General features: G+C 45.3%; 1 protein-coding gene across 3 annotated transcripts in view; it reads right to left on the bottom strand.

The window, feature by feature from the left end:
- The window catches only part of C1QTNF3 (C1q and TNF related 3), a 32671-nt gene extending 11551 nt beyond the window's left edge, over positions 1-21120 (bottom strand). The window contains exons 1-3 of one of the 3 annotated variants that reach the window (XR_009461160.1): positions 20331-21120; positions 11592-11703; positions 447-601 (exon numbers count right to left, since the gene is read on the bottom strand). Coding sequence is in view for 2 of the 3 variants with exons in the window: in XM_019495855.2 (XP_019351400.1) it covers positions 447-601; positions 11592-11703; positions 20331-20621 (558 nt within the window). In the remaining variant the exon portion in view is untranslated. The remainder of the gene's footprint in view (positions 1-446; positions 602-11591; positions 11704-20330) is intronic. The other 2 variants (XM_019495855.2, XM_019495856.2) reach the window with 2 other exon arrangements.
- Between the last annotated feature and the right edge of the window lie 262 nt (positions 21121-21382).

Raw genomic sequence — 21382 nt, 5'->3', positions numbered from 1 at the left:
CTGGTGATTACTGCATGGTATCAGACAAGGTGAACGAAAAAGAACTTGAAGGAATTTGACTTCCAAACTGAAAAACTTTACACTATTCTTTTTATTGTTAAGTTATATGTGGGTTTGATCTACTACATTACTTCAAATAGAAGATGCCCTTGAATTTAAGATGCATAAATTTTCTGATCTCACTTTAAGAAAAAAAATAAAATAAAAAGACACAAGGATACAATCTCTGTGAAGCCTGTGAGAGCTTTTTGCCTTTTTTTTTTCAATTTTTTTGCTCCAGTTTAAATTGCAGGCCATTTTAAAAGTAATCTTTCACTTTAAAAGCTAGATCTTATATTCAAAGGACCAGCATATATCTGTATTCTGGTAACTGCAGGCTGATTTTGAGACAGGAAACCCCAAGGGTAAAGCCTACTGGTTTGAGATCCACAGTAAAGATATTGTACCTGGAGTTCTGGTGGAATCCCTGGATAACCTTTTTCTCCTTTTGGTCCATGATGGCCACGATCTCCCCTTGGTCCCAGGTCCCCTTTGTCTCCCTTCTCCCCTTTGGCTCCATCATGGCCAGTTGCTCCATTATTTCCATTGTTTCCATGATTTCCTTAAAATAATCAATGTTTTCTGATTAGTCCCAATACAATTATGTAATACGTAATCCATATGTTAAACAATTTTTGACAGGATACTGTCCTTTCCCACCCCCAAGCCATAACACATCCTATTCTCTGTATAAAGGTGACTTGTTCCTTGAACAATCAAGGAAGTTGGTCCGTGTTAAGCATCCTCAGAAGGGTGATCCAAAAACCTTGCACGGTGTCTGTCCAGCATCTCAGAGCTGACCACTAGGGAACGCTGAAGACAGATGTGTACCTGAATAAACCCAATACGTTTCTGAGGTAGGTACCTTAGAGGAGCAAGCAGACTCTTCAGTGCACTCCAGATTAGGGGTGCAGTATACACTCCTGAGAAGATGTGCCTAGATCCATTCTTTGAAGGAAATGGACAGAATAACTTGCTTCATTTAGAGCTTGGCCAGAAGAGGCACCAGGACTGACTTTTTTTTTAATAATACCCAGGGGCCAGAACATTCATTCAGTAAGTGGGACACCTAAGTTCAATTTCTGTCTCATCCTGCCTGGGGCTCAAATCTATATATTTCTCACCTCCCAGGAGAGCACATAACAACCCAGCTACACACTGCTCTGGGTGCAGACTCTCCTCACCCCTCCTGCTGAAGCTGATTCACTGTGTAGTAATACAACATTCATGGGACCAGAAAAAAGAGTTAGTGGAAGCATGAAGCCTAATGATCAGGACACTGAGCTGGGAGAGGAATCCCGTGTCGCAGTCCCTTCTCCAACCACTGGCTATGCACTATGTATTGTGTAGTCATTGGAATGATAAAAAGAAATTATTCATGTAGGAGAGACTGTCGTTCTCCTGCCAGGTGTGTGCTTCTAACACTGGACTACTGAGTCAGTCTTTCGCTTGCCCTTTCTCTAACTCAATCCAGCCCACTGTACCTTGTCTCCCACCCTGCACAGTGAGACAGCTTCAGCAAGAAGGGTGGAAGTTGCCCAGTCTTGTAATTAAGAAGGTGGGAGATATAGGTCTGAACCCCTCCAGGTGAAGGTGGGAATTGAAACCAGATTTCCCACTTCCTGAGCAAGCACTCTAACCACTACATGGTGCTTTTAAAATTGGGTATGTCCTCCTTCTCTTCTAGGTATGTGTTAAGAAGAAAATTGCCAAACTCCACTTTGTGAGTGTTCTTATGTTGCTAATATGTATTGGGCATGCTCTGAGCATGCCTGCTCCATCAGCCTCCTCAAGGGACTTAGATCCCAGTTAGGCTTAGACAGGAGCTAGGCATGTAGCTGCCCAGTATAGGGCAGTTCAACACACATGCAGAAGCAGGCCACTTTTCTCAAATGAATCCAAAAAAGCAGCTTGCCACCTATCTGCACAAATACAAATGACTTGGGCAGAAAAGTACTGTAACCTATGAGGAGTCTCTCACAGGTCAGCCAACTCAGCCAGCTCTGCCTAACATTTCAGAATATAGTTTCTCAGGCTGACTAGGAACTTATGAAGGAACTGGCACATTCTTTGAGGCTCCTGGCACACATTTATTTAAAGGCACCATGGGATTTGAGCCCCACACATTTCAGATCAGGCACAATTTTCAGGTCAGGGATAAGACCCCAATTGTGCCCGTTATGCTTGCCTATGAAGGGGGAGCCCTGGATCACGATCCCAAGTTTCCCCAGCACTGGCAAGTCAAATGCTAGGGACTCAGAGTCCCGTGTGACCTGGGGTTGTGCCAGAACTAGGGTCAACAACCAGCTGACTGTTGGGCCCCGGCACTGGGAGATCAAGTAACGAATCAATTAGATGTGGCAGACGTGGTTGATGTCATATACTTGGATTTTAAAAAGCCCTTCAATAAGTTCTTCCATGATGCTTTTATAAAAAACTGGGGGATTCTGGGCTGGCAGAGTCCATGGTCAGGTGGGTTGGAAACTGGCTAGACAGGGATGGGAAAAATACAGCCTGTGGCCTGCCTGCCAGGCCATTCTTTCTGGCCCACGGGACCCCTAACAAATTTAGACAATTAAGATTTATCTGCCCTGGCTGCCTGTCAAAGATGACAGGAGCCAGCAGCAGTGGGACCCAGAGACAGCCAACAGCAGGATTAAGCAGCTGAAGCAGCAAGGCCGGGCCAGCCCGACCCCACCCCACCCCCAACCCCAGGTGCACCGACTCAGGCCCCACACTCCTGCCCAGCTGTTGCTGCACTCTGAAGGCCCACTCACTACCCCCTTCCCCCCGCCTTCTACAGCCATTTCCCCACTCCCCCCTCTCTCCCTCATCTGCTGGCCAGCCGCTCCAGCACCACATGGTTCCTGGCTACAGCACCAGGACCACAGGAGCAGCTGGGATCTGGTGCTAGAGCAGCAGGGGGGAGTGACAGGAGAAGGGCAGCAGTGACAAACAGGGGTGGGGGAAGTGGCTGTGAGTGGCAGCATGGGCCTCCATGGGGCCAGGAGCAGCAGGAGCAGAGTCTGGACTTGGAGCAGTAATGGCAGGGGCTCTGCCTGCCATGGGGGGGGGGGCAGGCTGTGAGGAAACCCTCCCCCTCCACACATGCCACAATCCTCCCCAGCCACCCACACATCCACATGCTCCTCCAGCCCCCCACAAACCCCATACTTGCACTCACAGCCTTCTACAACATACAAGAGTAAGACTTAATTTTAAGCTATTATACCATCGTACACTATACAAACACGTGTAAATCAAGACAAAAATAAGTTTTGAAATGAAATTAATGTATGTTGTAGTATGTTTGATTTCTAGAATATAATTTGGTATTTTTCTGGTTCCAAGGTGACAAACCCCTCTGCTGAAAGGGGTATTTCTAGGGGGCAAGGGGAAGGACTTCTGGTGGCAAAGGTCAAAGATTAGGGGGTGGGACTTCAAGTCCCAAGATGGTGACCAGGGGGCAGAGCACCTGTAAAGGTGCAGGGCTGCCCATGTGGCCCTTGATGGGCAGAGTGGAACCAGATAAGTGCAATAAGGATAAATGCAGCGTGTTTCATCTGGGGCAAAGTAACCAGTGACATGAATATAGGTTAAGCCAGGGGTGGGCAATTATTTCAGGCTGAAGGCCGCTTACTGAGTTTTGGCAAGCCATCAAGGGCTGCATGACAGGCAGCCGGGGGCAAACAAATATTAATTTTCTAAATTTTTTTAGGGGCCCCGTGGGCCAGATAAAATGGCCTGGTGGGCCACATCTGGCCCACCCCTGGGTTAAGAGGAAATGTCCTGGCCAGCATGATGGCTGAAAGGGACCTTGGAGTTATGGTTGATCACAGGTCACCAGTATGACACTGTAGTCAACAGAGCTAATAGCATACTGGGATGCATTAGCTGATGCATCGTGAGCAAGGCTAAGAAAGTAATACTTCTTCTCTACTCAGCACTGATGAGACCTCAGGTGGAGTACTGGGTCCAGTTCTGGGTGCCACACTTCAAAACAGATGTGGAGAATCTTGAAAGGGTTCAGAGAAGGACCACAAGAATGATTAAGGGTCTGGAGAACAAACCTTATGAGGAAAGGCTAAGGGATCTGAGACTGTTCAGCCTAGGGAAGAGAACACTAAGGGGGGACTTGGTGGCCATCTATAAATATGTAAGAGGTGAATATTGGGAGATGGGAAAAAAACCTGTTCACTAGGTCACCCTAAGGGGAGGACAAGGAGCAATGGCCATAAACTGTTAAAGGATGTAAGGAAGAACTTATTTACAGGAAGAGTGACCAAAATCTGTAATAGACTTCCCAAGGAGGTGGTGCAGTCCCCAACCTTAGAAGTCTTCAAGAGGAGACTGGACAGACACCTTGCTGAGATCATTTATTCTCAGCAATATTCCAGCCCAGAGCAGAGGGTGTGGACTCAATCCCTCAGGGTCCCCTCCAGCCCTTAATTTCTATGATTCTATGATCACCAGGGCCAGTTCAAGAGATCAGACTGTGCTAGGGCCAGGGTCAACAAGCAGCTGATTGTTGGCACCAGCCCTAAGGCAGTCCCACACATGCCTTATGTTCAATTTAAGATGCCATACAAACCAGCCACAAAAATCTTCTGCATTATATGTGGAACATTTCTATGGCTAGTTTGTCATTTTATGGCACCTTAAATTTGGTACATATGTAGAACCCTTCCCATTTAAACATGATTAACATATTAATCGTGGCATAAATGTAATATGTAGTGGAACTCTTAAACAAGTAGAAGACGACGACTCAAGATGCAACACTGCTGATCCAGTTTCATCATTTTCTAAAGAGGCTCATTTTAAAGTAACTTTTTAAATTTTTTGTAATGTCATCTACTCTTCCCAATATTTACAAAAGATATCACTGAAGCATTGAAAATATTGTGCAACCATCTGTGGCAACTGCCAGGATTTTCAGGGTAACCAGAAAAAAATGATTAACTCCTAGGATCAAACTAGGATTACTTGAGCTAAATTCTTAACCTTTAAATGAAATTATAGATGGAAACTGCCTTGATTTAATCATCACTGAACTGAAATTAGATTCTTTGCAGCTAAGCATTCTTTGATATGTAGAGATTAGTCACTCTCCTTATAAACTTTCACGAACATCATTATTATTTTCTAGATCTAAGGCCAAATTCAACGGTGCTTTTTAATGAATCATCAGATGGTTTTGGTGCTAAGGAAAAGTAATGCTGTCCATAAAAGGAGTGGTTAAATAGCAAAGGGACATTAAAAATGCTGGTTTCTAGTGAGCAATTTGGTTTCTCTTTTTTTTTTTAGAACGAAGAAAACAATTACGTTTGTTTTAAAAAAAATCACAACAACAATCTAAGATTCAAATAAAGCAAGAACCATATCTTGCAGGCAAAATACAGTCTGTGGGCTGGTTCCGGCCTGCCAACTGATTAGACCTGATCTGCTGACAGGCACCCACCAATTGATTGTATCCATCCCAGAAGTGCTCCACATGGGGCCAAGTTGCACACACTCATGAACACCGCATGTCCCTGAAGGCTGTGGAGGCACAGCGAGCTCCCGCAGGTGGCTAGCAGTGCTGTCAGCTGTGGGAGCATGGCAGCAAGCAGTGAACTCCCACAGGCAGCCACAGCGCTGTCGGCAACAGGAGTGAGGGGGATGGTAAGCACCAACTGGCAGTCAGTGACCACCCACAGATGCCGCCAGCAGCAATGGGGACCTCCCACAGACACCATCAGTGGTGTTGGCAGCAAGGGGTGGGGGGTGCAGCGACTGACCTCAGGCACAGTCGACAGTTTTGGCGGCGCTTTTTGCAGAGGATGCACTGCCAATCTCAGAGGGTGCATGTGCACCCACGTGCACCCCCTACACATTGCCAATGTACCCACTCCTGCCTAGGGGAGCCTGCGTTACACTTCCACCCATGTCCTCTGATGGCCCAGCCCTGGCCCCAGCCCCAGCCCCCCAGCAGCAGGACTGCTCCCAGTGAGGCTGCAGCTGCCCAGGTGCTGCTCACCTCCCTCTACCTCGAGCAGCCACCTGTGGGCAGCTGGTGATTGCACCAGGCAGGCAGAGTGGGTGGAAGGCAGCCAGGAGCTGGAGCCTCAAGCACTGGGGCAGGAGCCACACAGCTGCAGCTTCTCCCACCACCTAGCGGGGCATTGGTTGGCGGAGAAGCCACTGGAGGCAGGGGGACCTGAGAAGTACCCAGGTGATTGCAGCCTCACTGGGAACAATCCTGCTGGGAAACTGTATGCACTGGCCAGGGCCAGGGCCAGGGCCATGTTGCAGGACGGAGCACAGCATGGGCTGCCCCAGGTGGGAGTGGGTGGCTCTCAGCCCCATACAGAGTGCCACAAGGGCAGCTGTGGACCTTGTTGGGGTGGGGGGCGGGGGTGCAAACTACACCTGCACTGCCCTGCCTGGGCAAACTCTGCTGCATGCATCCCCTGCTCCCTCTTCTTCCCTCTCTTCCCCTACCCCTAGCCAGCTTCTTGGACCTGACATGCAGGCAGCCCCCCACTCATGCACACATACCCCCACAAATCCTCCACACATCCAGCTCCCTACTCACATGCCACACCCACCACACACAATATACAAAAGTAGGACTTTATTTTGAGCTACTAGCAAAGTAACCATCAGGAATGACAGGCAGGTGGCAGGGACAGAGTGCAGCGCTGCCGCTGTTCCACATCCCGCCGCACACAACCCCCCCACCCTCCTCTGTGTCCGGCCCCATGCACCCCCACCACACCTCAGACATACACCCACGTGCCACACACACCCGCCCATCCAACCACATGCCATGCACCCACCCAGCCACACACCACACCCACCCACCCAGCCACACGCCACACCCACACCCACATCCACCTGCGTGCCCCGCCCCCCCTGCATGTCCTGCTGCCTACAGCCAGCTTCCAGTGCGGGGAGAGGTGTGGAGCAGTGCTTGGCTGCTGGGTGCTGCACAGTGAACGTGCACGGGGGACACGTCCCACTCTGCAGTTGTGTGCTGCATTTAGTGGGCGCTGTCCACACCCCCCTGCCCACTGCCCTTGCGGCACCCTGCGGCCATGCCCCACATCCCCTCCCCCTCACATGGGGAGTGATCCCCGCACCAGCTTCCCTCATGGCACCCTACGGCCATGTGCCTGGGCAGGCGCTCCCCATGTGGGGGGGCGGGAGGGAGTGGGGGGCAGGCATGACTGCAGGGTGCCGCACAGGCAGCAGGCAGGACAGAGCACTTCGCCCCACGGCCACAGACTGCAGACGGCGGGTGCTGTCCATGCCCCCCCACCCAATCCCCTCACACCACCCTGTGGCTCTGCACTCTGTGCCCCCACCATGTACCATGCCACTCCCTGCATGGAGGGTGCCTGCTAGCTGCGGGCCATGGAGGGGTCATGGGGTAGGTGCATGGCCGCAGGCAACCCCAAGGGGAGTGAGCAGGGGGATGCCGGCAGCACCTGCCAGCTAGAGCATGTGGCCGCAGGGCAGGGTGCACCCCGCATGCCCACTCTCTGCGGCCACATGCCATGCCTCTCCCAAGTTTTGGTGCTCCTGGCGCGGGGAAGGCATGGCCCTTAGCAGTGCACCAAAACTCATTAAGTGGCCCTCCAGCTGAAATAATTGCCCATCCCTATGTTAGATCAAGAACACACAAACACTCTGAAGAAATTGGGTTAAATGTAAATGTAGTTTTTCTTAGACTGCCAATGTCATTCAGTATATCAGATGGAGAAAGGAAACAGAAATACCAATAAAAGGAAAGGTGCCATGGGGTAATTATTCAAATATGTACACATAGCTCATACATACTAAAATCAGAAATTTACAAACAGCATCTGGTTAGATAAAAATGTAATTGTAACGTGCAGATTTTGCATATACATGAGAAGAGGCCATTTAAGAAGTGTCCCATAACGCAGAAAGAAAAAAATGATTGGAACCAAAATTACAAAAAAGCATAAATAAAAACAAAAGAAACAGCAGGATGGCTGCGACTATTCTACATAAACTAAAATGACAGAGTCCTTCTTAGAATCCAATTTTAAAAAAGGTTGGGGAGGGAATCACATTAGGACAGTATTCCCATTGGTAGATGCAAAAAAAAAAAAAAAAAAGTGTGGAAAAACAGTTGTAGTAACAAGCAGAAGCCTGCCCAGTTGTAGATCAATTCAGTTGTTTCCTCCCACAATGACTGTTTCATGCCAAGTATAGAACAAGAACCAGAACCTTGGGGCACCTGTACACAAACAGCAAGGCTGCTTCAACATGCTGTAATTCCAGTGCATCGGAACATGGTAATTATTGCACTCCAGCATCTCATGCATCAGCATCCCGCACTGAAAAATGGTGCATGGTGCTCGTTCGATGAGCTTTAGATAAAATGTCCCCGCCACCATTTTTTAAGCACAGGGCGGTGATACACAAGACACTCCGGGCACTTTAATTAGAGAGGCTCTGAGAGCCACTCTAATTAAAGCACCACCACCCCACTCCCAGAGCATGTGTATAAATGCCCTAGAGCTCCCTGTTTTTGCTGAGTATCCTGATCACTAGGCTATAAAATAAGACTTCTTTTTGCATTCATTCACTCTGTCTGTAACCACAAATTTTGCACTCATTTCTGCCCAGTGGCCCAGCTTCAACAGAAGGGGTGCTGGCAGGGCACCTCCTAACAGATATAGCCCTGTGGTTAGGGGCCATCAGTTGATGTAGAAATTAAACCTATGTGTCCCGCATCCTAAGCAAATCCTTTAACCAGTAGGTACCCTCCATAGAAAAAAATAAGCCCTTGTCAGTTTTTTAAAAGAGAGGTTGTACATGCCTACCCTCAGGAGAGGTTTCCAAGCTGTGGTTCTCAAATGCACTGAAGGTTCCTCCATGCAGCACCCAGAGGCATCTAAGTCTCAGAAAGAGGTAGGGTTTCAGATACACTCCTGTCCTCAGTATTTTCTCTTTGCAGCTCCAGTTTGAGCATGGTGGCTGCTCTGGATCCCATTTTGCAGTATCTAAGTTTCTCAGTACACTTAACCTGGAGCCAAGGTACCTCGCTTCTGGATTCACTGTAGGGGCCAAGTACCTCTAGGCTAGAGACAGAAGTTACACATAAACCAATTTAAGTGATCAGAAATTGGTTTAAACCTGTAAACAGAACAGAAGATCAGTGCACATAAACCAGCTTCAAAATGGCTGAAACTGGTTTAAGATAAACCTGGTTGAATGTATCAGACTTAACTGATTTTGGTCAAACCGGTTTATGAAACTTCTGACACAGACCCCTTCCTGGTTCAAGTTAAATCACAGTCCCCCAGCATGCTTTCCAGCCCTGGACTGGGCTGTGCTGTCTGCTCCAGAGAGCAGGGCTGGCCCTGCCCCCCTGGTCACTAGCTGGAGCAGTAAGGGCTGGTTGACAAGGGGGTGGAGGAGGGAGGGGGCAAGGTCGGCTGGGGATGCAGCAGAGTCGGGGGGGGGGGCTGCTCTCCCCGGCAAACCCCAACTGAGGTCTGAGGCCAGGGAGGGGGGGTTAAACACCCTTTTCCCCACTCAAATTTACTGCTGGCTCTAACTGTGGACTACAAATCCCGGAGGTGCCTGGAAGCAGAAAGAGGAAGTGATGAGCAACCCTGCAGAGTCCTGATGCTGTAATTCTGGACTGCAAGTTCCAGAGACCTTGCGGGCTGCAGGGAGAGGAAGTGAACTGAGCCACTGCAGGTATGTGGCTGCATTTCCTGAATCAAAGCTAAATACCTGTTCACTTTTGTTTCAATTTAATCTGTGCAGCTTAGATTAACCTGCGAAGACTAAATCGATACATCCTCAGGCTTTTTGACTGTCTTTACCTAGCCCTAAAGTTGGGTAGTGCACCACCTACATTCTAGGCACCTAAATCCTTTATTAGATCTGACCCTCAGTGAGTTTGAGCTCACGGAAGAAGTCTGTTAAATCAGGAACATGAACTGAGGTCTCCCAACACCTGACCTAGCACCTTAACTCCTAGACTACATTTTCCTTCCTTCCTATAGTTGAGGCTCTGTAATAACACTGGATAATACTACATAAACTGTCAGCACAGCTCTACATGCTCCTGCTGGGATTGCACAGGATGGTGGGAGCCAACTTTTTTGGCAGGTGTGACACAAATTAAGCTCTGTACCCTCCCAGGGTGCCACTCCAATCCCCTTCCCAGCCAATCTGCTGCCCTGCTTTCTGCTTCCTGCCCTGTCCTCCTGGAGCTATCTGCCCTGTGCTGAGTTCTCCCGCCCCAATCTGCCATGTGCCACACGCAAAGGCTGTCTGTGCCACTAGTGGCATGTGCACTACAAGTTAACCACCCTGGCATATTATGTAAGCCAGCTCTGAATCTGACCCCCCTGGGTCTTCCCTAAGTTACATATCTGTAACTCCTACTGGCGTCAGTGGTTCAAATTTCATGGAGTCATTACTGACTCCATGAAACCACATTGCCTTAGCTGGTGTGGCACAGTCTGCTAGTCTGCCCTGGATTTGGCTGAGTTATAGTTTCTCATTAGATGAGAGCAGTAATAGGTGTGTCCTGCAAAATACAGGTCTGAAAAACTAAACCACCCTGAGCAGCAGTAGTAGAAAGAAGGGATAATGTGAATATTATATGCCATTTTCTAGTACAGCAAATATTCGTGGCGTTACTTTCCATAACTAAAAAAGTTATGTTTTTGTAGTAAAATTCTCTCCCATATATTCCCCCTAAGTATAGTATTTACATAGAGTAGAGGGTTGATGATGACTGGTTCACTTAATAAATCTTATTCCTTAAAACACGCTAATGCCAAAAATGTCCAAGTAACATGTTATTTCTACATTTTTTTGCCATCCAAAGCTGCTTATTTAAATAACTTTATACAGCACAGTGTGTCACAGATCTAACAGTTACTGGAAACTGTTAACACTGGAATATCAACAGCCAACTGCAAGAAAGATTTTCTGGTTTGCTGTGAAGGATACCCGTTACCGTCAGCAGCTTGCAACAAGAGAATGAAAGCAGACGAGTGACTGAAATCAAGCCGGTCAAAAGGATGAGGCAAGCTAACCGAACCATAACTCATTTATATTACACAGCTGTTTTATGACTCAGTTTCAAATTCTTGAAGGCAACTGCCATATCAAGTCCACTGCCTAATTATCTTTACCCCTTTAAGAGCCACCTCTCTTTCCACAGCAAGCACCAGACCAAAATTCTAACCTCAATTATTATGTCACGTTTTCCATACACTAGAGACTTTTTTTCCAATCTTAAAGAGTTATTTTATTTTATTTGAAGGAAGGCAACACAAATGAACAAAAAAAATGAATTTCCATAACTGAGCACAGAGGAAAAAATGGCTGCTACACTTTACACACAAGCAGAGGAACCTAAAACCTGAATCCAAATCTCAACCCTGATTGCTAAAAAGTTTGGACACAGATCCCCAGCTGCATTCTGATGCTAGGATCGGTCTCTGATTTTCACTGAACCCAGTCTGTGGTTAGACTGAGCACCGAGTCATCTGGAATTTCATTTTTACCTGGCATCCCAGCAGGTCCAGGAGGTCCTGGTGGTCCTTGATAGAGTTTCATTCCAAAATCTCCACGACAGCAGGCACTGCAGTCTGTATTCTGGGGTCCACTCGGAGGGGGCTGAGTGCACAAAAATGCACAGTATTTAAATACAGCATTCTGGGATTTTACTGGCTAAACATACACGTATGCATCCTGGTAGCAAGGGCTGCATTACATCCCTAAATTGGCATATTCTGATAAACTCTTGGGACATTTCTCTTTTTTATATATCCCAAGCTCAGTGTCCATTTAAAACTTTAAAACTGAGGTCCTTCAATTGTTTCTGAGTTACAATATCAAAGAAAAATCTTCCTTTTGAAAAAAAATACTTGACTTTCACATGAATTCCAAAGAAAAAGTGTGCAAATCTGCCTCATGTAATGAGCAAAATTAATCTTTTGCTAATAAAACAACTACGCTACACACAGTGAGTTATTTATCTAGGCAGGATGAGATATGAGTTTTTACATAATTTGTTTTCCTTTTTTTATTTATTATAAAAAAGAATTTCAAATGGAGATATTGTGAGGACTTTTGTGAAAAATTCAGTATATAGGTGAGGCTATCTGGCAACATTCAAGTCTTAGCCCTGTTGGTGTAATAGTTTTACTCTGACTAAATGTTATTCTTCAGGTGCATGTAAATAACTGAACTTGAGCCAAGTAATTTTGCCTTTTCTTGTTAATGCTAGTTACTGATACTTGAATCCACATTTCTGGGTGTAATACTCTGTCTGGTATAGACGAATGCATTTCTGATAGGAAAACCTTCTCTTCTCTTCTTATGTCTCTTTTTCTCTTTGTGTTTTACTTTTCCTAGATTCTTGTCTCATCCCAATTATGGGTGACCACTTGTATTTCTATCCTATACATTCTCTTGCTTCCCTCCTTGCCTCTAATTTCATACTGATGCAGGCTTATCTACACTTCCTCTGTACCAAGCCTGGGAGCTCCCATTTGCACACGCGCTAGATCCTGGAAATGAGGTAATACAGCTGCATTGGTACCCAAATCGCTCTCGTGATGTCTGTCTCGAGAGTTCTGACCAGTGTAATTTCACAGCTGTTCTAAAGTGATGCATTGTTTGATTTCAGGGAGTCGATATGCACCAAGTGGGTGGGGAGTGATTCCCAGCAGTGCTCTGTATACTATTAGGAATTGCACAGCTGATATTTTGGGGGGCCTAATATTCAATTAGGCAATTCCAAGGTCCACCCTCCAGGTCCTAGGATAGTAGGATGAGGTGTGTCCCCAAGGGCTGACTCTGGAGCAGTGCCACCCTGTGGGATCCTAATGTCATGACTAAGATATCAGAATTTCATGACCTCCACATCAGGAGACGCTACTTCACTGTCAGGGCGGCTAGGAGCTGGAACCAACTTCCAAGGGAAGTGGTGCTGGCCCCTACAGGAGGCTAGACAGCCACCTGGCCGGGGTCGTCTGGCCCGAACGTCCTTTTCTGTCCATGGCAGGGGGTCGGACTTGATGATCTGCTTAGGTCCCTTCAGACCCTACCTACTATGAAACTATGAAACTATGAAAATAAAAAATCTGAGTGACTAAAAATCATAGACCACTGAGCACAGAATCCTGCAATTCACTGCACACAGGGACAGAGCACGCCTGCACGTACTCTCACTACCTCAGAAGGATTCTGGTCAGGCAAGCCAGTCTGGATGCAAAAAAGCAGTGGGATCAGAGCTGTGGCTTGGAGCATCTTCAATCAAAAGCACTCACTCTGCTAAATCTGAAAGAGCATAGACCTGGATTTTCAAAAGGGTAAGTGTATAAAAAAAAAAAATAAAAAAAAAATCACTAAATTCTAATAATGCCAAAAACTGACCTGGACATATATAAGGTGTTGTGAACATGTCACTTAGACCCATGCAAGACTTTTTAGGCACATCTGAAATTTAAGCACTTATGGAAATATAACATTGCAGGCATTTGGTTATAATGTGTGCATGTGTGGGCACAAGAGGGATTACAGAGCTCTTCCAACAAGACACTATTCCTATTATCAAAATAATGTATCAAGGATAAAGTAATAATTATCCATATTTATTACAGTAATAAAGTCTGATAGTTAATGTTCATCCCAAAATATTATGCATATGCAAGTGGCTTCACATTCAACTGGGCTTCACATTCAAGGACTGATATATTTCAAACTGCAAGTGGTTTTCAGAATTATTCACAAGGAAATAGTGAAGTTACAAGGTCTGTGAAGGGCTACTTGAAGTGAACCACCCCTTTTCCTCTCTCTCTTTTTAACACCCAGCTAGACAAAGGTTTGACTGGGATGATCCAATTAGGATTGGTCCTGCTTTGAACAGGGGGTTGGACTAGATGACCTCCTGATGTCCCTTCCACTCCTAATTTTCTGTGATTCTATGATAATTCCAATTTCATATCTTCATTCCCACTTAGGGTGACCACCTTTTCCTGATGCAAAGGCAGGATACATGTCCCCCTGACACCTTCTTGACAAGCTACCCGTGGCTCTGTCCTGCTCCCCACCCTGGCCCCACAGCTGTGCATTTCTGCCCCGGCCCTGGGCCCCAGGCCCTATGCACCACCCCAGCCGAGCAGCATCCCCAGCCCCAGCCGCCAATCCTGCCTCACTCACTCCCTTACTGTGGGGGCCTCGGTCTTCTCCCTCCCCCCCACCCCAGCCTACCACCTCCCTCCCATGTTGCCTATACCCCTTCCCCCCACAGACTTACCTGCAGGCAGCTGGGGGAGCTGCTCTCCACTACTGCGTGGGGCTGTATTCCCGGCCATGTGCATGTGTGCATGCATACATATACAAATGGCACCCCTTGGGTCCTGCTTCTCCCAGCCCCAAGCAGCCCTTGCAGGCTGGAACTCTTCCAGCTTGCAAGGGGAAACCCATGGTTTCCTGTTGTCTCATGGCAAACAGAAAACCTGGATCCCTGCACATGATACTGGGATGATAATTGACAGTGTCCAGGGGAATCTGGGCCAAATGCTGTCCTGGAGCCATTGAGCCTGGGACTGGGACTTGATGTTCACATTTCAGGACTGTCCTGCCCAATTAGGGATGGATGGTCACCTGTTCCAATTAGGTATCTTGTCTTTGCCCCTATTGCCAACTTTGCCTTTATGGAAAAGCTGAAGTAGTCTTTTATTTTGGAGGATATACCTTGATTATTCTTAATCTCTACCCCATCCTCCCTGCTTTCACAACTTTTTTTTTTTAATTTGTATGACTGAAGAACATTTTGCTATTTATTTTTCTGTCCTTTGCAAGGCCTAAGACAGCTTGAATTCTGGCAATTCTTACTTTATCCTTACACTTCTTGACTTCATGTTGGCTTTTATCCTTACAAATCCTTTGATTTCAGAGTGAAAAATCTGGTCACATTCAATGTCCCAAGTACAATGAATATTCAGGAGAGGTCTCAAGCAATACAGAGCTCCATGCAGATGAACGATACATTTTAATACATTTTAAAGTACAAATCTGGGGATTTGAGACTTAAATATGAAAGATGGATAATGCAAAGCTGCTTTCCCTAAACTGGGAAAGATTCATTTCCAACTCACTTGTCAAAGTCCTTACAAACTTTGTTGCTTGAAGAGTTTGTGCAATTTTTTTCCCTAAACATAAATACAATTCAGTAGGCTGTGAAAAGCCTCTCACAGTTTTGCTGAGATGGATGGGAAATTAGGGTGACAGGGAGCACTGAAGATATTTGCTCTATAACTTGATCTAAACTGTTTATGTTTGCATGACCTTAATTTGATAGTCACTAAATCTATAGGTGCAGAAAGACACAACTCATGGGCTGGGAGTCTTGCCTTGCTGATCCCCCCTCTCCCAGGTCAGCTTGGGAGAGGACTGGAGCAATGAGGCAAAGCCACCTACCTGCTCCCCTGACCAGGGTCCCAGATCTGAGGAGAAGGCAGGGGGCTTGCTCTGCTGCTCCCTCCACAGACAGGACAGCAGGAGCTACAGCAAGGAGAGCTCTCCCCAGCACATTTTCTGGCTCCACATATTTTAAAAGCACCACCTGCACTGCCCAGCTAGGCAAGAGGTGCAGAGTTATTTTTCTAGTGGTAAGAATTTCAGAGAAAATGGAAACGAGAAAAGGCCCAGCAGAGAATTCTCTCAGCACCGGCACTGACTTCCATATCTTAGAGATGGGCTGCATTTTAGGGTCAGGGCATTCCCTTGCATTGCCAGCTGCAAGTATTCTCAGCTGGAACTTGTTTTTAAATTTTGTTTCCAGGGTCAAATCAGTTCTGAATTAAGTTTCAAATTTTGACTGAGCAGAGCTCAATCATTCAAGTCTGTGTGGCACTACTACCAGTACATATCCTACTTCCTGGACTCAGTCTGAGGCTTCAGCTATTCCCAAATCAATGGCAGGCATCCTACGTCCAGGCTGGAGGCCTTGGTGTTCAGATACCGCATAGTCTCGCTTTCCCTTAGCCAAAAGTTTGAAGGAGCAAGCTAGGGGGAAAGCCCAAAAGCAATCCCCCATTGCCATAAATTGTGTAGCTGAGAGCCTCGCATTTGTAGACTCTCGCAGGGATTGACCTGTCCACGGTGCAAGGGCCAGGCTTTCACCTTCTAACTACACCAAGCCATTCAAGGCTGAAACTTTTATTTATTTATTTTTATATAGAAAATTTTTCATGTCCCAAGTCAAATCAGCCAGAACAATTCTGAAGCTGTGAGTCATGCAAAAACCATACGTGGCCCTGCTACCAGCAAGCATCCTTCACCCCTGCCTGGGGCTTCAGATACTTCCAAATCCTTTGGTGGGCATCCTACATGTAGATCCAAACCTGCAGGACGCAATTAATACCAAGCAGCTCACAGTCATCTCTTGCGGAAGGAAGGTGTTCACCATAAATTAGATCAGCTCCTGGCAGGTCTGCTTACCAGGGATGGTGATGACAAATCCCTTGGAACAGCTTATAGCCACATTTGTTCCCCCAAAATAAACAGACTCTTCAGATATAATCCAACTTTTCTACTAGCCAGCTCATGCTGGACTCTCCCTATTGTATCTTGGCTATGGTTTCATCTCGTTTTAAGTGACTCATGAGTTGTTTCTCTCAGCAAGGGAGATTCTCTCTCAGACACTGGAATAATATGCAAATGCCATAAATTCAACTGTATTCTTATTGGTTAGAGTCACACTTTTTCACCCAATAAGCAGTTCAGTACTGTAGGTGTAAAAATAACATGAATAATTATACACATGTCCCCATGTATTTCAATGGTACTCTGCATCTGGGACTAGAACTTCTATTACTTACAAGCAATTTGTATTAAATCATATAACCAAAACTAAATTAAAATGTAGTCCCTACCTTTCCCCTCCCCCCCATTCAAATTGTATAGTCCTTCACTAGCATGCCATGTGAGAGAGAGCAGAACAACTAGAATAAAAATCTCCAAGGGGGCTTTCAATGCACTCTACTACAATACGTTTGAGGACCTACCCTGAAATCTCCTAGATTAGCAAAGATGATGCACAGTTAGCAGGTCTGCAGTCACTGAGGAGAAATGGGAGCAATAATACTACTTTTTTGTGCCTCCATTGCTTGAAGTACCCTCTAGGCTAGGGACAGATATTACACATAAACCAATTTAAGTAATCAGAAACTGGTTTAAACCTGTAACAGAACAGACATTCAGTGCACATAAGCCAGTCTGAAAATGGCTGAAACCTGTTTGAGATAAATCCGGTTGAATGTAGTATCAGACTTAACTGTTTTGGGTCAAGCCAGTTTATGCAATGTCTATCCCAGACCGCTTGCTGGTTTAAAGTAAATCAGACACCCCCAGCATGCTTTCTGGGCTGGACAGGGCTCTCTGCTCTACAGCAGAACTGGCCCTTCCCCTCTCCTCTCTGGCTTGAGGTCTAGCAGAGGCTGCAGGTACAGTAGGGTCTGCCTGGCTTTTCCTGCCCCACCCCACCCTCGCTGTTCACTGCTCAAGAAGGAATCCCCTGCCTACTTTCTGGACTCCTACCTTCCCATCTCCCACAGCATGGACCCCAGCCCCATAGACACTAGGCATGTGGTATGCTAGCTAATGCTGATAGGTATCTGTGTATGTGTCTCTGATTTCACTGGGACAGGCAGATAGAACAGTGACCATTTAGGGCTAATCAACAGATTGGAGCTAATCAACAGGTCAGCTGGTAAACTGTTTAAGAAGAGTTTGAACTAATGGAGAGAGGCTGTTGTTTTGCTGATGGGGTGATAAACACTGTTATCAGCCCCCTGCTGGCTTGCTTGCCTGTCAGTTTGCTGCAGACAGTATAAAGAAGATTTAAAAGCTCTGTATCACCAACAGATGCATGCACTACACACTATCCCTTGCCTCAGAGTGTTGGCTGGGGGCTGGAGTCCAGCAACACTTCCCCCCCGCCACACTTGAGCAGCTAGCTAAAAAAAACCTGGGATGGTGCAGGCAGATTCCCCTAATCAGAGCATCCTGCTAGGGCCTGGCTACAGCCCTCCTTAGCTTAGCACTATAGAAGGGAAGGGAGGGCTGCTCTAGCATCACCCCTCTGGTTTCTGGCCTGAGCTACTGCAGGTATGTGCCTGTATTTCCTCAATCCAGAGAGAATGTCTGTCCAGTTATAATCCGGTTCAGCCTAGCCAGGTTAAACTAACCTGCAAAGATTGAATCAATTCAGGCTCAGGCTTTTTGAATGCCTCTCCCTAGCCCTAAAGTCTGAGATGGCAGCAGTAGCAGCATGCTGAGGAACAGTAGAATGAGAAACAGCGATTCACCAGGTGGGGAGGGGAGGCAGGAGAATCTGAAGGAATTCAAAGGCAGAAATTCTTTCCTCTGTTCCCTATGTGCTCAGCATTTAAATGTTGTTTTTTGTTTTTTTTTTTTACTAAAATGCTTTAGTAAAAGCACTTTTCAAGAGACTGTTCTACTGCCATCCCAGTGTTAATATGCACTTAGAGAACACTATGAAAATTGTTACAGAGGATTTTGAAGCATTAGTAACCTATACATTTTTCCTTTTTCACTCACTAGATGGCCATATGTTTTTACTCTAAGTACCTGCAGCTATTCTCTGAGTTAAGCCTGATAAGATTTGCATTTCTCTAGCAGGTGGGTAATTTTCAACCAAATAATGTGGTGTGCTAAGATAAACAGATGTTCACAATGCCCAGTGCACAACTCACTTGCCATCCTGTAGGGAGTGTTTCTAGGATACAATCTATGACAACATTTGATTGTCCCATTGCTGATGGTATGAAATTAGAATTACAGGGTCAGAAGTGACCTCAAGAGTCATCTGTTCCAACCCCCAGAAGCAGGGCTACCAGAAGTGGGCTTCAAACCCCTAAGAATTTATGTCTAGCACCTTAACCACTCAGCCATGTGGAAAATCATTTTAATTACGAGCAGCATAAAGTTTAAGATACATACTTGCATGGTACTTCATGGGAACATACACTAATGGGTCCATTATTATATATGCCTACTAGTTATACTGTTTCTTTATAGCACATACAATTTAATTAATATTAAATAATATATTTCTTGATTGTGTCAAAAAGCTTGCATACAGTGCAGTGTAGTTATAGTATTTAAGCCTATATTTTGCCATACTCGAATGTACTGCAACTCCTTAAGTTCCTCAACATTACCTAAGCTCATCTCTGCTTCTCATGAGACAGCTGTGAATCAGCTATTCAACCCACATCAGCCTCTTTCTGCTTTTAGAATACAAGCTGCCATGGTTAGGTTGAAAAAAGATACAATTATGTCAGCTAAAATGTAATAATCAAATCATTTGCATTCAGTAGTGACTGAGAATAATACTGCATTTTGCTACTGAGTGTAAAATAAGCTACATAAAAACTTCAGCCTGCAATAGAACTTCCTATTTATTACTCAAAAGTTTCATGCTATCCTCTACAACGTTCACTCCTTTAAAAAAACAACAACCCTGAATTGTCCTATTTTATGTATGACCAAATGATGGCAATTTTTCCTTTGTGGGAAACTAATGCCTAGAATAGTAAAACTCTATATAACATCTGTTATAAAAACTCCCCAATATAAAAAGTAGACTCTGCAGACATTTATACAACACTCATTTAGCTCTTTTTACAAAAAATAAAATTAAACTGGCAGCAATTTGATATATCATTAACCATATTTAGATCTCAAACCCAATAAAAGTGCCATGAGTTAAGAGAAAAAAAAACACTGCAAAGAATAATGATTGAAAATATTCAGTATTGCATTAAAATTACCTTCCTAAGCTTAAAAGGATATATTTTCTTACATGTAAATTTAAAGTAAACTGTATTTTCCCTGCCAACAGAACAGTGTCCTTATACATAATATCTGTTTACAGAGTCTATAATTTTCCTCTTCAAAGGATATAATAAGTTGATCATAAAGCCTTATTTTGCTAGACAATAAATGGCACATTAATTGAGAAACTGTATATTACAATACCTGGTTGAACAGGATCAAGGTTTCAGTAGAACAATGGGATGCTGGCTGTGTTGTTATCACTTCCCCACACCATGGTTTGTTCTACCACCTAATTAAGAGATTCTGTATCACAACCCAACAGCATACAGACCAATAAGCATCTTATATAATCCTATTTTCTTAAATATATATCTTAGAAAATTTTCATTAACTTTTACAGTTATCTTTAGAAGATTAATTCAGAGTACCTGGACTCTGTCTGAGGTAGTCTGCTCTACATCATCTACCTCTGGTCTCTGGGCTTTTTGGTCTGTAGAAGTGCTATTATCATCAATCGTCCACTCTACAAGTTGACTCCGCTGTCTCAATATTTCCCTGCTTCTGGAACCTTTATGGCCAGTCTGGTGATGACTTTGCAATACTTTGGCCACTGGTTTATAAGATCCTCTGCTCACCTCCACGTATTCATCTTGACACAGGCAAAATGGAAGAAAAAATAAAGCCAGCAGATACCAGCTGATGAAATCCTTGACTGCCATGTTATTCAAAATAATTTCAGAGGAGTCCAGAAGATGCCTTTCAGGAGAAGCCCCTTTACTCCACCAGTAGTTCTGTGGTCCTTTCAGCTATTTCCACTATTATGCCTGGCACTTAGATCAGGACCAAGTTTTATACGGTTGTGTGCAATAAATAAAATGAAAAATGCCAAAGTGACAGGATCCTTCATCCAAAATCAGTCATGCCTCCTTAAAACAAGCCAGGCATTATTCACCACTTCACCACCACAAGGAAAATTGATTTGCAAGCTGGAAACGGCCACCACATTTAACAGACTCCTGTGGTTCCTATTTGGGGGCATTAAAGAATGTAGCACCTTTTCTTTGGCATGTTTTTGTTTAAGTGTGAAAAAATGTGATGGAAATGGAGAACATGTGGCTAACGGTTTACGTTCCTTGATTAGACATGGAAAGGCTGTGAATTTACACTCTGAAACGTCTTCTGGATGCAGTCACCTTCCTCATCTGCCAGGAAATTCATACACCAACTGCATCAGCTCAATCTGAAAAATCTTCCAAGAGCAATTAGGAAACAAAAGCACAAAAGGAGCTTTTGCACATGATTCTAACTCAGCGGCTATTTCTGACTATGCTTTTCATCCACTGAGAAAAGGAAAAAAATGTTAAATTTCTGTCAGGTGGCCAATGGTGGAAGGAGATTAGGAAAGCAGTTTTGAAAAACTAAGATTCACAGCACCCCAGTTCTTAGCATTTAGGTTGACCTTCCTTGTTAAATGATATTT

The sequence above is a fragment of the Alligator mississippiensis genome, chromosome 3, assembly GCF_030867095.1.
Source record: "Alligator mississippiensis isolate rAllMis1 chromosome 3, rAllMis1, whole genome shotgun sequence".
Classification (NCBI taxonomy): domain Eukaryota; kingdom Metazoa; phylum Chordata; order Crocodylia; family Alligatoridae; genus Alligator; species Alligator mississippiensis.
This window is presented reverse-complemented; position numbering and strand designations above follow the sequence as displayed.